Genomic DNA, 17,230 nt, shown 5'->3' on the forward strand with positions numbered 1-17,230 from the left:
TGATTTTTTTTTTTTTACTGTGTGCTAGGCACTGTTCTAAGTATTTCGGATATAGTAAAGCACTGGATTCCTGTAACACCCCTCCGAGCTAAGGACCATTATTTTGCCCAGTTTGCAGAGGAGGAAGCTAAAGCACAAAGGGGCTAAATGACTCCGCTCAGGTCACACATCGAGTTAAGCGGTGGAACTGGCATTTGAACCCAGGCACTTTTGCCTCCAAGCCATGCACTTAACTGCACTCTGCTACCTTAGCTAATGTTGTCAATTGCATCAACTTGGAATCATCGAGGGAAGTCAGGAGCCCCAGTGCCTTGACCTTCCCTTCAGCTGCTTTAGTGAGGGATGGATCCTCAGCCTCTTTGGCCCTTGAGTCCCTGTTAAGCAATGGGCTGGCATTTGGAAATGCTGAGATTCCAGGTGCTGAGCACACGTCTTTGAAGAAAGCCTCATTTCTATGATTGTTGGTAACTGACTTTCTACCACTCAAACAACTACAATGGAAACAGAGTTTCCTGTGTTTCACTTATTTCCCAGGAATGTCAACTACATCACGTCATGGCTGAGCATGGTAGGGCCAGCTGTCGGGCTGAATCTGCCTCTGAGTTACGCCAGAGCAGCCTTTCAGGATGAAGGAAATGTCGACAGACAAGGTAAAAAGAGAAGCCTGTGCTGCATGTTTCACTGTTGCAAAGATCCTGGTGTCTCTTTTGCACTTGGATATGTCGTCCCTGCTGGCACCACCGTGTGTTAAGTCTGCTTTCATCTTTAACGGACTGGGTACTGACTTGTTTGTTTTGTTTTCCAACCAATCAGCACCCACTCATTTAGGAAGATTGTGACTTTGCTATAATAACACTCACCCAACCACAGAGCTGAGTGGTTTTATTTTAGAATTGATATTCTTGAAACAAGTCTTTACTGCTCAGTTAACCTTCTTTTATTTTCTTGGCTTTTGTTTTGTTCTTGTTCTTCAGATTCATCTATTGAGCCAAAGAGCTTAGAAGAACTCTGAGAGTTTATGTGGCCGGCCCTGGTTTTAACGGGACCAATATGGTGTGAGATTTCAGATCACTGAGATTTTGACGTGGATTTTTTTTCCCTTGGAAGCAAATGTCTGCAGCAACTGATGTACTCTATGTTTAGAAGAAACACTGCAAAGACACAAATCACTATAAATAGCAAAAAAGGAATCTAACTCGGTAACAGCAATACTGACATCATCAGGGCACTTCCAGGTCGTTCTCTCATGTCTCTGAGACTCATTCTCTTCATCTTTAATTTGAGAATAACAAGCTACCTCACAGGGTTGCTGTGTGAAGCACATGAGAACCTTAGTGTATGAGAAAATATGGTAAAGTATTATGAAAATATTCATTAAATGGTCACCTTTCTTATATTTGACTGTCATTCACCTAGGCTGTCAATAAGTTTAATAGTCAGCAAGATATTAAGATGAACCATAGAATTTTCGGTTTGGGGTTGCCTGTTTTGTTTTTCATTTTAACTTGCTAGGGTCTTAAACTAGGAGAAAAATGTAATTGACTCTTTAGAGCATCTAGATTAGTGTCTGTCAGTGGGGGATGCACTTTAGAGTCACTTGAGGATCTTTTACAATTACAGACGCTGGGGCCACCTGCTGGAACAGCCCCTCTGGGGTGATTCTGATGCACATGCTCCTGAAGAAGTTCTGGTCTGGATGTACCTTTCGAGTGGCATTTATTTGTATTGCTTTGGTCTCCCAGTAGGTCTTTTCCAATTCTGTGCATAGCTCCTGCAAGATGGACTTACTTCCTAACATTGCCCGGGCCTTGCCCCGAGAATCTGGATAGCAAGGAAGTCTAGGAGGCATTTGGAGAGGCGGCCTACTTTGGGGAAGCGGTTACGATGAGGGGATGATCTGCTGGCAAATAGCAGAGGACCGCGACAGCCCTGTGAGTCTCTAGGTTAAGGGCTGTACTCTCACGAAGGGAACAGAAGTAGAGAAAGGGTTAATTCAAACTGCTGGAAAAGCTAAAAGTAAATTTTAAAACGCTGAGCTGCACATATTCTTGCTGGGATGAGAGCCTGCTTACATGCTTGTTGGGCATTTTGGTATTTACCAGTTAACATCTTTTCAACTTCTGCAAGGGATTTCCACCTCCCACTCCCGACTCTCCCTAATGTAAACACAGATTTCTCAGCAAGTCATGTCTCAAGCCATGTCATTTCTAGAGTTAAAAAAAAAATTGTAATAATGTGTCATCTGGATGATGTACTCGTCTGGAAATACTAGTTATCCTTTTTGAACAGATTCTGAGATGACAGCAGTCTGTCAGTTTGGGGGCAGTGTGTAGTTTCTTTTTTTTTTTTAATGAATTTATTTATTTTATTTATTTATTTTTGGCTGTGTTGGGTCTTCGTTGCTGCGCGTGGGCTTTCTCTAGTTGCAGCGAGCGGGGGCTACTCTTCATTGCGGTGTGCGGGTTTCTCATTGTGGTGGCTTTTCTTGTTGTGGAGCATGGGCTCTAGGTAGGCGGGCTTCAGTAGTTGCAGCATGTGGGCTCAGTAGTTGTGGCTTGCGGGCTCTAGAGTGCAGGCTCAGTAGTTGTGGTGCACGGGCTTAGTTACTCCACGGCATGTGGGATCTTCCCAGACCAGGGCTTGAACCCATGTCTCTTGCATTGGCAGGTGGATTCTCAGCCACTAGGGCACCACCACGGAAGCCCTAGTTTCCTTTTTTTAAGTTAATTTTTTTTTAATTCCCTGATTGATGAAGACCTAAAAACTCACCAGTGGCAGCACAAAGTTCTGAAGAGCTCCTGTAGGTTGTAGAGACCACCCTCCCCAGATAGATGCTTCTCCTCGAGCAGCTCTATTTCTTTTCAGAATTTTTTTCACTTAAACTTCTAATATTTGGTTGATAAAAATTTCCATTTTGTTAAGAATGCAGTTAAATAACAGACTGTTATCCCAACTGTCATAAAATTAGAAAATATTTTGTTTTGTCAAAGTAACAGTTCTTTCTCTGCAACATGAGGATTTTTTTTCTTCGGGGTTTCCTCTCCAGCCAGTACAAGGCAAAGCCCCTTCAGTGAGAAACAAGACTGGTTAAAGCTGCTGCAAGTCCGTCTCCTAAACTCTACTGTTGTGTGATCTTCGAAAAGCTGTTTCACCTCTTTGGTCCTCAGAGTCTTCATCTGCACCATGAGGAAGCTCAGCCATGTGACTTGTGAGGCCCACCCGACGCTTGGGTCTGTGAAATTGGGAGAGGTCTAGGGAGCTGGACTGTGAGGTTGGTTTGCTACTAGCTGCGTGGCTTGAGCTAATTTTCTTAATCTCCTTTAGTCTGTTACCACTTCTGTTTTAAAAAGTCCATTACTATCAATCCCACTCACCTAACAAGGGCACAGAGATCGAAATGGTTAGTGAGTCTGAATGCGCTGCCTAACTTACACAGTGCCGCATGGAGTCAGCGGAAGAGGGTAATCGGCCCTGCTCCCGTCGAGGCACATGCCTGCTCCTTCCCACCTCAGTTCCGGCCTGACTTCTCCCCAGGCGAATGGGCTCCTGGTCGGGCGCCTTCTCTGCCCACAGCCTGACTGTCGCGCATGCTGGTTCTCACCTGGAAGTGTTTCCCTCCCCATCTCTCTGCCCCATTCTCAACCTGCTCTATGTGATCCACTCTTTACAAAGCCATCTCTGACCACCACAGCCCCCCGTGGTGGACCTCTCCCTTTGTTATCCCTGTACTTATTCATAGAAGCATTTAACTGTCTCCTTTTCACTCTGATTTGATGGATAGTAAGTAACTTACTGAGCCACTTTTTTGGGTATGTGGTAAGGTGGCATTCAGGAAGAGTTGCTGTCTGCCCCTCGTAAGTGATCCAGGGAAAGCTCTCAGTCTGGGAACCCGAGTGGGTGGGCTAGTTCTTTGAGTAACCATGGAAGGGTCAGAGGCTGTGCTGATCATCAGGTACTAGCCTACAAGCTGGAGGTTAAAAAAATGAAACTACCACCCCCCACCCAATACGTATAGGATAAGGAGGAAAAAAAAGTCAGAAGTGGGTTTTTGCATCCATTTCTCCCAAGATGATAGGTATAGTTTTTCTTAATACTCTCAAGATATTAGGAAACGGAGATCTGCATTATCAAAACTAGTTCTTCACATATATATGGAATCTAAAAAAAAAAAAAAAAAGTTCTGAAGAACCTAGGGGCAGGACAGGAATAAAGACGCAGATGTAGAGAATGGACTTGAGGGCACGGGGAGGGGGAAGGGTAAGCTGGGACGAAGTGAGAGTGGCATGGACATATATACACTACCAAATGTAAACTAGATAGCTAGTGGGAAGCAGCTGCATAGCACAGGGAGATCAGCTCGGTGCTTTGTGATCACCTAGAGGGGTGGGATAGGGAGGGTGGGAGGGAGACGCAAGAGGGAGGAGATATATGTATATGTGTAGCTGATTCACTTTGTTATACAGCAGCAACTAACACACCATTGTAAAGCAATTATACTCCAATAAAGATGTTAAAAAAAAACAAAGAAAAACTAGTTCTTACATAATTCAGAGAGCTGATATTTCAGTGAGTTGGAGTTTTGGGGGGATTAAAATCTGAGAGTAAGAATATGCAAAGATTCACTTCGGCAGATACTTACTGAGTTCCTCTTGTGTGCTGAGCCCTAGGCTGGGTGGCAGGGGCAGCAGACCGAGAGCCCTGACCCGGCTCATACGAATGCCCCAGTCCAATGGAGAAGACAGACAAGAAGAAGATCAGGGGATGGCACGACGTGTGCTGTAGCGGAGGTGTGGAAAGCAAGCACCAGGGAAGAGTCACAGAAGAGCAATGTGAGTAGAGTTGTGAAAAACTTAGGATTTAGCCAGGCCAAGAATGGAGGAAGGAAAGACCTTGAAGTTGCATGTGGGGAAGTGGTAAAGAGTGAGGCTGGCTAGCAGGACTGGGGCCAGGTCTGGAGGAGCCTTTATTGCCACATTGATGATTTGTATTTGGCCAGAAAACCACAAAGAGCTGCTGTGGGAATTCAAGTAGAACAGTTAAAGTGATCATATTTGTATTTCAGAAAGAACTCGTATTTTTAAAATGACTAATCACACTTACCCTTGTTGGTTTTTTCACCAGCAGGCACTGGCCCACAAACTTTAGAAGAAACAGGAGTGCAGAAAGGGCTGGGAGTATGTCAAGGACAGTTTTTGAATTTTGCCTAGCACCTTTCAAAGAAAAACCTGCCAGTGTCCTGAAAAGTCTGAGTCCTGGTTTACTGTGTTACTTGGGGCAAGTCACTGCACCTCTCTGAACCTCTGTTTCCTAACGTATTAAATGGAAGGAAGGGTATTAGATCAAGTAAAATCAATTTATTGGATTATGACCAGTATTTTTTTATGAAATAGAACATGTCTAGGAAAAGCATTCCCTGTGTCTCCTTTACTGTCACAATACTATCATATGGCACATCTGACACTAGATGTTATGGGTTTTCCACACATCAGACAAGTCTGCAACACCAGCTAAGTGTTCTACAATTTAGTTCAGTTCTCACACCATCTACCTGAAGTTAGTATCAGATCCTCCAGGTTAAGTGTTCAGTCCCATAAGACTGCCCCACTTAAGATACCAGTTGCAAGTCCCAGATTGTCACCTGTATTTCTAACTGACCAGCTATAAATCTGGGTTCCAATGACCCCCTCTTTGGGTCCAGTAATTTGCTAGAATGACTCACAGTTCTCAGGGAAACACTTACTTATGCTTATCAGTTTGTTATATAACAAAGGATATGATAAAGGATACAGAGGAAGAGCTGCACAGGTGAGGTCCAGAAGGGTCACAAGTGCAGGAACTTCTGTCCCCCTGTAGTTGGGGAGCACCACCCTCTTGGCATGTAGATGAGTTCACCACCCTGGAGGCTCTCTGAACCACGTACTTTTGGAATTTTTATGGAGGCTGCATCACATAGGCATGATCAATCATTAACTCCACTGCTAACCCTTCTCCCCTTCCCGGATGATGGGGAATGGGGCTGAAAGTTCCAAGCTTTTAATCAGGGCTTGGTCTTCCTGGCGACCAGCTCCCATCCTAAAGCTATTCAGGAGCCCACCAAGAGTCAACCCATTAGAACAAAAGCCACTCCTATCACCCAGGAAATTCCCAGGCATTTAGGAGCTCTGTGCCAGGAACTGGGGCAGAGACCGATATATGTTTTCTATTAGTTCACAAGTACACAGAAAAAAGTGCATTGTGCATAGTGAGGGTATCATTGTTTTGTGAAACTTTGATTTCAACTAGAAGTAGAAACACAGACATAGAAAATCTGTCTATGGTGTGTGTGTGTGTGTGTGTGTGTGCACTAGGTTGTGATGTAAACGTATCTCTAACTCCAGGGAGCAGAGATTTGAAAACTAATAGGCAAATAAACTCCCTTCCAATTCTAAGACCTTTGATTCCCTTCTTATGCTGCTGACCAGTAAGTTGCTAAAGGTTGTTCTAGAAGGTATAGGGAGTACTTAACTATTAGCAGGCCCATGGAACTGGGCTACTTTGATATGCACATAGGTTCCGGAAGCGCCCCTTCTGGGTTTTTATAGGGCTTGTCTGTAAAAGTGCTTCACATTTTTATTAAATTTCTTAGTGTACTTTAAAGCAGTTCTGCAATGTAAACCCCTTGCTTTTGTCTAACTTTTGTGTTGTCAATAGCGACACCTAGTGGTAAAAGAGCCCTATTGCAAATATCTTGTACAGACTTACAGCTGAAAAGTGATTTTAGAGATCACCAAGTCCCATTTTGTAAATTATTAAAAACAAACTGGAAACTCACATGTATTCCTACATTCATATAAACTTTACATGAGAATAAAACCTATGGCTAGGTAGTGATTTCTTGGGTTACTTTAAAGCTTTTCAAATACCCAGAGATCACTGTTAGTAGTAACAGTGAAGCAGAAATTTAACAAAGCATGCCCTGATAGGCTAACAGGAAGTCATAGTTCAGTATATCTACAGCCTTTGGTGCATTGGTATTTACACGTGCATGCCAGATCTTCAGGGTTTAGTATGGTGCCTGGCACTTGGTAGTACTCAATAGATCTCTGTGTAATGTTTGTGTATGTGGGTGATCACTGAGCCCAGGGGAAGCCTCCCATGGTTTTCTTTCTGCAGACGCTAAGGACTGGACCTGTTTCGCTCCTGGGAACTTGATACCCACTCCTCTATCCTTTGAGAAGATTCATTTCCCCTGCCCCCAGCAGCAGAGTGGGAGGAGGTTTCCATAGCTCCCTCCTTCAGTAGGTTCAGAGAGAGAATACCCAAGCCCTTTCCTGCGTAGTGAGAGGGAGATGGTTAAATAAAATATAGTAGCGTATAGTAGTTAAGGGGAGTGAATTCATCTCCATGTATCAAAACAGGCAATTCTTGGGGCCTCCCTGGTGGCGCAGTGATTAAGAATCTACCTGCCAATGCAGGGGACACAGGTTCGAGCCCTGGTCCGGGAGGATCCCACATGCCACGGAGCAGCTAAGCCCGTGCGCCACAACTACTGAGCCCGCACACCTAGAGCCCATGGTCCTCAACAAGAGAAGCCACCGCAATGAGAGGCCCGCGCACCGCAACGAAGAGTAGCCCCCGCTCACCACAACAGCAACAAAGCGTGTGTGTGTGTCGCACACAGCAACAAAGACCCAACGCAGCCAAAAATAAATAAAATGAAATAAATAAATTAAAAGAAAAAAAAAACAGGCAATTCTCATAGAATGCTGAGTTAAAACAGAAAACAAAAACTAGATGCTAACTATGCATGCCACTTAACACTATTTATATAAAAAAATACACTAATACCACACATTTTCTGTAGTACATATACAGTATAGGTATCTAAAAACATTAAAGTGGTCTAGAAGGACACACAAAACTTGTAAGAGAGGTTACCTCAGAGGTGGAGAGTGGGAACTTGGACTGGAAGTGATCAAAGAAGACTTGGGCTCTTTTTTAATGCAGTGTACACATGTATCCAGAGACTGCAAAACTAAAAATACACTAAAAAAAAAAAGATTTTCGTCCTTTAGATAATTTGGAAGTCGCAGAAAAATTTGAAGGAGAAAATTTAAAACTTACTTGTGTTTATAACCCAGGGATACTACAGTTAAAATTTTGATATATTTTCTTGTTGTGGTTAAACATATTTAATTAGGATCATTCTGTATATGGTTTTACACCCTGATTTTTCCCACTTAACATTTTATGTGCAGCATTTTCCCATGTCATTTAACATTCTTTGAAAAAAACAACTTAAAATGACTAGTATTTCTTTTAAATCAAAATGTACCAAATAGCTTTAGGGCTTTTTGGGTTGTTTCTAATTCTTCACTGTTTATTTAACATGCATTCAACGAGCACTTATTTCCTGCATAGTTCGGAGGACCTGTGCTAGGGATATAGTGTTCAGTAGGGTCCCCCTCCCCCCAGAGCTTTCAAATATAAGATATGTGTGCAGAAATAGTTGCTCACATTATGTTTCTCTGGGTTACACTGTTACTAAGGGAATGAAGGGATCAAAGGATATGGAATGTTTTAAGATTTTTGATTCATGTCGCTAAACTGTTTTACGAGTAAGGCTATACCAATTTACATTCCCCAAAGCAGTCTGTTTTACCATTTCCTAAAATCAATGAAAATGATTTTAGCTTATGCGCTTTTATTATTGAACTGATCATTTTTCTCATCTAGTCTTGCTAAAATTTGCATGGCTTCTCAGCTTTGTTTCTTCCTGCTGTGTTACATACATCTCAGTGCTCCTAGGGTTCGTTTCCAGCTTCTTTATTGTCCACTTGATTGTTCCATATCTTCATTTTGCCCCTATCAGAGCTGACTGTACTGGTTCTAGTATGACCAGAGAGTATGGCAGTTAAGCAATTAGGACATGTATGTAATTTAAAAAAATTATTATGGGAAATTTCATACATACCGAAAAGTAAATAGTACAATGAACTTTAACATACCTATAAATCAGAATCAGCAATTACCAAGATTTTTGCCATATTTGCTTCATTTAACCCTTTTTTAAAACTTTATAGTTGCTTAAATATTTTAAAGCAAACACAAACGTTGTGTCATTTGTTTTTACAGGCACACACCGCACATTTTTTATTTGATCTATTCTGTCAAGTTTTACTTCAGTCTTAGGTGTTAAAACATCTTTGGGTTTTTGTCCTCTGCTTTTATTCCTGAGGCTGGGGCTTTATACCCTCTTTCTGATTCTGCATTTACCAGTGACATTGTGGAACTTTTCTCTAAAATGGCCCACTGCTCCATAATTAGGTTAGCTGGTGCCATCAAAGCAGTATGTGAAATGTGCAGGTTGCAGGTTCTGCAGCCTGGATCATGCATCCGCAGATCCTCACCACTCTGGGGACATTTCATAAATGATGTCAAACCACAGGCAACTTCTCACGACTGTTCTCAGCTGTGATTAAATTGGAAAATTATGTAATAATTATGTAATAATCTGCTCACTGATGTACAAATTTAAACAGTAGCTGGTTTCTTGGGAAGAAACCATTCAAAAATCTGAAAAATATATAGATCCCTTTTCCAGAAAAATGTATGTGTTGGGTACGTGTGTGTGTGTGTGTGTATGCATACACACACAGGTACATATTTATATCAGAAAATTCTACATACAGTTTTAGGAGGTTCCTAGACCCTCTAAAATATAACCCTAGATCAAGACTCTTAGTCAATAAATCGTTCAAAATGGCTTTCTTCTATTACACACAAACACACACACACACACACACACACACACACACACACATCTATGTTATGTCATGGGCAGGAGGAAAAGGGGTATGCTGACGGGAAAAAAAACTAATTATAAACATAAGAAAATGTGTAAAATATAGAATGAACAAAGTCAACTATTGTATATACTGGAATTAAAATTCTAAGGAAATACCTGGAATCTATCAGGAAACTAAGGGGGGGGCAGTGTGGTCCAACTAGCCTGCAAACACACACAAAAACAGAATACCTGAAACTGTCAAGCTATATAGAGAAAACATATCTTCTTATAAACTGGATAAACAAATTCACCAAGCTGTTGGGGGAGAAAGATACGACAAGACAATCTATTTCACGTCATTGTTTCCAAAGCAGGTGTTAATGGACAAAACGTGTTTCAACAAGTAACATTTCCCTCAACTGTTCTCAGCTGTGATTGACATAAAAAAAGAATTATTTAAAATGTGGCTCACTCTGCCCCCTATTGTACAGGTTTAAACATTCACTGGTTGTTAAAGAGGTAAGAAAGCATTATATTTATCAGCATCTAACCTCATCTTATTTGAAAATTTGGGTATGCTCAGCATGTCCTACACTTGTAACCCAGCCAAGTAACATGACCCATTGTTCGACTTCTAATTAACTACAGTCAAAGAGGTTTAGAAAGCTAGACTTAAACAAAAACTCCTACACTGTGAGTAGATTAGACAATTCATGTCAATAATTTATTACCACAGATAAGCAGATCACTGGTAAGGAAGCTGACACTTCTCAGACTGGAAGGTCTGAAGGGGTGATCTGGGGCCACAATTTCCTCCTCTCCCTCCTACAGGAAAAGCTCTCCTTAGCGTCAGAATTGCTGTTTGAAAGCTTCAGATCCTCTGGGAAGCAAGGGAGGTCAATGATGTTCATCAAGCCTGGCTCAAGTTCTAAGGGCTGTCTGTGAATGGCTCCCTCATTTTGAAGATACACACCACATACTGAAGGCTTAAGTGACAATCTGAATGAGGTGGCAACTGTTTGTGTGCATATTTGGAAATGTTGGTTATCTGTCACTCCTGGGTCCCCTCAAATGATCACTCTAAAACATTCAGTTGTTAAATGTTTTAATACTTTGCTCTAAAACTCCTGTGGTGACATTACCATGACAATAAGCTTTAAAAAGTCCACTTCTTTTCCTCACATACTAGTAAATATAACATCATTTTACCAAATAATATGGATAGAAATTGTGCTAGAAACTAAGAATGCTTAGTACATCCTGCCAAGGCAGTCCCCCAAGTACAATATCATAAGAAATGTGAGTTAATACCTGGATGATCCATTTTATTTTAGATTTTATAGGTTAGAATAAAGATTATACAAGCAGCTGTTAGTGAAAATTTTATTGTAATATGGTAATTTATGACCTTAGTCTCTTTTCTCAACTTTGTGTAAAATCAATAAAGACACGTTAGCTACTTTGACAAACGTGAAACAGGCTCCAGGAATGTTACCCACAGATGACTATTATAACAAAATCCAGACATTTACCTGGAATGAAACAGAAAATTCATCTATACAAAGATATACATTCAAATTTGCTTAGCTGTCAAATTAGAACTGTGTCTCTCAGCTCTATCAAAAAATAAAAGGAAAAAAACCCATATAGTTGAGGTATTGTGTATTTCCCTAATACAGTTTACAACAAAAATTCTTATTAAATACCCAGCATTATGTATGCCATAATTCGCTAAGCAGCCACCTGTAAGGTAGTGTTTATTATTTTGCTATGAGGTGCATCTCCTACAGGAACAGTTTAATTTAGAGGACAGACTCTTTCTCTAGTTTCAGCTATGCCAATTACTTGGGCAAATTATTTCAAAAATACTTAAGAGCTATCTTTTTCTGGCTTCTGACTTATAAAATGAGGTGGCTGGAATAGAGCAGTAGTATCCCCGTAAGTGCGGAAAGCAAGGGGATAGCTTCATAAAGACTGCCTGATAGCTGGTCGATATGACAGATTTTTTCCAGAAATACTGTAAAGATTGTTTTCCAGAAGATCAGGAGTATTTGTATAATCTAACAAATGCCTTAGGGACTCTGACGTTCTGGATTTGGGAACCACAGGACGAAGTGATCTCCAGATTCTTTCTGCACTAACAATTTCTGATTTGTTTGGGGTTTGCTAGGCAAATGTAAGAGGTCACAGAATTTAAATATTTACTCATTCACAATTTTTAAACCTTTTAATTTGTAACTAAGACTCACAAGAAGTTGCAAAAACAGTATAGTTTGTATACTTCACCCAACTTCCCCTTAATAACATACTTGATAACCAGAGTATATTTTCAAAACCAGTAAATTGACATTACAACAGTATTAACTAAACTACAGAACTTGCTTTATTTCATCAGTTTTTATATGCACTTTCTGGGGACTATGAAATTCCATCACAAGTATTGATTTGTGTAAATACCACCACAGTCAGGACACAGGACTGTTCCATCACCACAAAGACACTCCCTCCTGCCACTCTTTTTTACTTTGTCTCTATCCCCATCATTCATCCTTGGCAGCTACCCATCTCTTCTCCATTGCTATAATTTTGTCATTTCAAGAAGTTCATATAAATGAAATGATACAAGACATATGTAACCTTTTGAGATTGGCTTTTTGTACTTGGCATACCACTAAGATCCACAGAAATTGTTGCACGCAACAAGTGTCTTTTACGACTGAGTAGCATTTCATTTATGGATGCAACCAGTTTATTTGCCCACTGAAGGACATTTAGGTTGCTTCTAGTTCTTGACTATCACAAATACAGTTGCCATGAACATGTGTCTACAGGATTTTGTGTGGGCAGACATTTCATTTCTGTGTGATAACTACCCAGGAGTGCAAGTGCTGGATCCTAACTAAGCATATGTTAACTTTATAAGAAACTGCCGAACTTTTCTAGAGTGACTACCATTTCAGAGTCCCACCAACAATCCATTTGCTCCACAGTCTTTCCAGTGCTTGGTATTGTATTTTTAATTTTAGTCATTTGCTAGGTGTATAGTGATATCTCCTTATGATTTTAATTTGCATTTTCCTAATGGCTGATGTTAATCATCTTTTCATGTGCTTGTCATCTCTTCAGTGAAATGTTTGTTCATTCGTCCATTTTGTAATAGGATCGTTTTCTTACTTTTGAGATTAGGGAGTTCTGCGTATATTTTGGATACAAGTCTTTTATTGGATATGTGATTGATTTGCAAATTTTCTCCCAGTCTGTAGTTTCTTTTCATCCTCTTGACAAGATATTTCACAGAACAAAAGATTTTAATTTTGATGAAGACCACTTTATCCTTTTTTTCTTTTTGTGGAACGTGCTTTTGGTGTAATCTCTTAGAACTCTTCACCTAACCCTAATTCATGAAGATGTTGTTTTTGTCTATAATTTTTACAGCTTTACTTTTTATATTGATATATGATCCATTTTGAGTTAATTTTTGTAAAAGGTGTGAAGTTTAGGTTGAAGTCCATTTTTCTGCTAATCGAAGTCCCCACTATCTATTGAAAAAACTATGTGTCCGCCCCTCAATTGCTTTTATATCTCTGTCACATAGCAGTTGGTCATACCTGTGTAAGTCTATTTCTAGTCTCCTAGTTTATTGATCTGTGTGTCTGTCCCTCCTCCGACACCACACCCTCTTGATTACTATAGCTACAAATTGTCTTAAAACCAGTTTGTGATTCCTCCACCTTTATTCGTTTTCAATATTGTTTTAGCTATTCCAGTTCCTTTGCCTTTCCATACAAATTTTAGAATTAGCTTTTCTATTTCTACCAAAAAGAGCTGCTGGGATTTTGCTTAAATTTTGCACCCAAGGTTAGTGCCTCATTTCCCTCCCTAGAACTTCGAGAAGGATCCAAGAATGAAGGGGCTTTGTTCACAGGTGGTGGGGGAGTAGCGGGTGGGATGGAGGGAATACACAGGAGGCAGAGGCAACTCACATCAGGGTCCAACATTTGGGTCTGAGGCGCCTGTGGTGGATTTATGGGTCAGTCATCACAGGACAGAGGCGTCCTGGGTGTACCCAGGAGACAAGTGTGAACCATCGTCGCAGGGTGTCTTAACTCCCAGGCTTGTTCATCTTTATAGGTTCGGCTGAGGTCTCAGTGCTGCAGGAGCGAGACGCAGGAGTAGGTGGCTGTCTGTTCCACCCAGCCTTATCGCCCGACCCCTCCTCCCTTCCGCGCGCCCGCCCCTGCGCAGAGCTTCCTACTGCCAGGGCCCCGCCCACCCACAAGGGGTGCCCTCCCAGCACCTGAGCCCGGGGGTGAAACTGTGGCCCTCAGCAGCCTCTTCTGTTACAGGCGGGCGAGGCCCAGGGGCTCCCCATTTGGGTCAGTTACGCCCATCTGGAAGCATCTGGTCAGCATTTGGGAATGGCTTAACCAGTAACTGTGCAATTAGAGGCACTAGGAACCATTGGGATGGAAACCAAGAACTGCCAGTCTAGTTACCACATACAAATGTACCAAATTACTGACACTGCAGAAATACAAAGGCTCATGAGAGATTACTACAAGCAACTCTATGCCAATAAAATGGACAACCTGGAAGAAATGGACAGATTCTTAGAAAAGCACAACCTTCCGACACTGAACCAGGAAAATATAGAAAATATAAACAGACCAATCACAAGCACTGAAATTAAAAGTGTGATTAAAAATGTTCCAACAAACAAAAGCCCAAGACCAGATGGCTTCACAGGTGAATTCTATCAAACATTTAGAGAAGAGCTAACACCTATCCTTCTCACACTCTTCCAAAATATAGCAGAGGGAGGAACACTCCCCAACTCATTCTACGAGGCCACCATCACCCTGATACCAAAACCAGACAAAGGTGTCACAAAGAAAGAAAACTACAGGCCAATATCACTGATGAACATAGACGCAAAAATCCTCAACAAAATACTAGCAAACAGAATCCAACAGCACATTAAAAGGATCATACACCATGATCAAGTGGGGTTTATCTCAGGAATGCAAGGATTCTTCAATATATGCAAATCAACCAATGTGATATACCATATTAACAAATTGAAGGAGAAAAACCATGTGATCGTCTCAATAGGTGCAGAAAAAGCTTTTGACAAAATTCAACACCCATTGATGATAAAAACCCTCCAGAAAGTAGTCATAGAGGGAACTTTCCTCAACATAATAAATATATATAATAATAAATATATGACAAACCCACAGCCAACATCGTCCTCAATGGTGAAAAACTGAAACCATTTCCACTAAGATCAGGAACAAGACAAGGTTGCCCACTCTCACCACTATTATTCAACATAGTTTTGGAAGTTTTAGCCACAGCAATCAGAGAAGAAAAAGAAATAAAAGGAATCCAAATCGGAAAAGAAGTAAAACTGTCACTGTTTGCAGATGACATGATACTATATATAGAGAATCCTAAAGATGTTATCAGAAAACTACTAGAGCTAATCAATGAATCTGGTAAAGTAGCAGGATACAAAATTAATGCACAGAAATCTCTTGCATTTCTATACACTAATGATGAAAAATCTGAAAGAGAAATTAAGGAAACATTCCCATTTACCATTGCAACAAAAAGAATAAAATACCCAGGAATAAACCTACCTAAGGAGACAAAAGACCTGTATGCAGAAAACTATAAGACACTGATGAAAGAAATTAAAGATGATACAGATAGATATACCGTGTTCTTGGATTGGAAGAATCAACATTGTGAAAATGACTATATTACCCAAAGCAATCCAGATTCAATGCAATCCCTATCAAACTACCGATGGCATTTTTCACAGAACTAGTACAAAAAATTTTACAATCTGTATGGAAACACAAAAGACCCCAAATAGCCAAAGCAACTTTGAGAAAGAAAAACGGAGCTGGAGGAATCAGACTCCCTGACTTCAGACTACACTACAAAGCTACAGTAATCAAGACAGTATGGTACTGGCACAAAAACAGAAATATGGATCAATGGAACAGAACAGGATAGAAAGCCCAGAGATAAACCCATGCACACATGGTCACCTTATCTTCGACAAAGGAGGCAAGAATATACAATGGAGAAAAGACAGCCTCTTCAGTAAGTGGTGCTGGGAAAACTGGACAGGTACATGTAAGAGAATGAAATTAGAACACTCCCTAACACCGTACACAAAAATAAACTCAAAGTGGATTAAAGACCTAAATATAAGGCCGTAATGTTTGCATATGCAAACTGACAATGTATTTAGCTCCTGCTCTCATGAAACAGATATTTCTCATCTCTCTCCAAATCCTGTGGAATTGATTAGAGAATGGTACTATGTGTGTACGTCTATATTTGATATCTTTGGTTGAAATTTTCAGTGGAGAAAGCTTGTTAAAAGATAGAACATGTCTACGAAAACCAACTTGCTCACTGCTAATTTGGTACACTCCCCTGGTATTATTCAAGTTGTGTGTGTGAATAAAAGCTTTTCCCCTATTAAAAAAAAAAAGTACCAAATTAACATGTACATCTTAGTAATATGTCAAATATATTTCAATTAAAAAAATAAAAAACAGCCTGTTTCCACCCTCGTGGAAAGACAATCGCATGATTGCGACAAGTATAAGCACAGAGAGTACAAGTATAAGCACAAGTGTGAAGCGTGAATTTGGGATCAGAGAGGTCTGAGGTGGGAGGAGCAGCAGGTGACCTGCCAGGCACTACCTGAAGCTGGCTGGGGAATGCAGGTTTGAGCAAGTGAGAGGTCATGCTGCTGAGCAGGCAGAGAAAAGACAACACACAACACACAGGGTCTCCTATGCCAGGTATGGATCCTGGTCTTGATCTTATGGGAGATAGCCAAAAATTTCCATTTTCCAAAGATCTTAAACATAACTCAGAAAGCAAATTAACTCATACCTACTAATGCTGCCAAAAGCAGTTCTTCAGATCACAGATTTCATAGGGCTAATAAACTTTTTTAGATGTAATTCTACCATTTTTTCCTATGGAAATCTTCAAGCAATTTGTGGACAGAGGACCCCTATGTACCCAACCAACACCCGCTTCAATTATCAAAAGACAACCAACCCATCTGGACCATTTCTACCTAGTCATTTCCACTACTTTGTGTGCCTCGAAGTAAATCTCAAGGTCAAAATCTGTAGTACTGACAAGCTGAAGACAAGAGTACTTAGATCAATCTTTCCGTAACTGGTCTCCCTTACTTTTCCCTTATGCTTTAATTTACCTGGGATACACTTCCACTAACTCCTGTCTACTAAACTGTGTAGTGCCTAAGTTTTGCTATCATAAACACAAAATTACCAGATGGATCCTGATGACCTTTAGAGAAACGAAAATCACCAGAGCAGGCAGTAACCTGACCATAGTATCTATCATATTGGGTCCCTAAGGAGATGGATCCAGGAATGTACATTTAGGGATCCCAAGATGATT

At 40.7% G+C, this 17,230-nt stretch overlaps 1 protein-coding gene across 15 annotated transcripts in view; it reads left to right on the forward strand.

The window, feature by feature from the left end:
* Positions 1-14,403, forward strand: part of ATG10 (autophagy related 10) — a 247,603-nt gene extending 233,200 nt beyond the window's left edge. For 3 of the 15 annotated variants that reach the window (XM_068535601.1, XM_068535600.1, XM_068535602.1), the window contains exons 7-8: positions 535-650; positions 975-4,378. In XM_068535601.1, the coding sequence (XP_068391702.1) occupies positions 535-650; positions 975-1,012 (154 nt within the window). In that variant the 3' untranslated portion in view covers positions 1,013-4,378. Of the gene's footprint in view, positions 1-28; positions 651-974; positions 4,379-4,661; positions 6,770-13,900 lie in introns of those variants that run through there. The other 12 variants (XR_011073088.1, XR_011073089.1, XR_011073087.1 and 9 more) reach the window with 12 other exon arrangements.
* The last annotated feature ends 2,827 nt before the right edge of the window (positions 14,404-17,230 follow it).

Source organism: Eschrichtius robustus, chromosome 2 (assembly GCF_028021215.1).
Source record: "Eschrichtius robustus isolate mEscRob2 chromosome 2, mEscRob2.pri, whole genome shotgun sequence".
NCBI lineage: Eukaryota > Metazoa > Chordata > Mammalia > Artiodactyla > Eschrichtiidae > Eschrichtius > Eschrichtius robustus.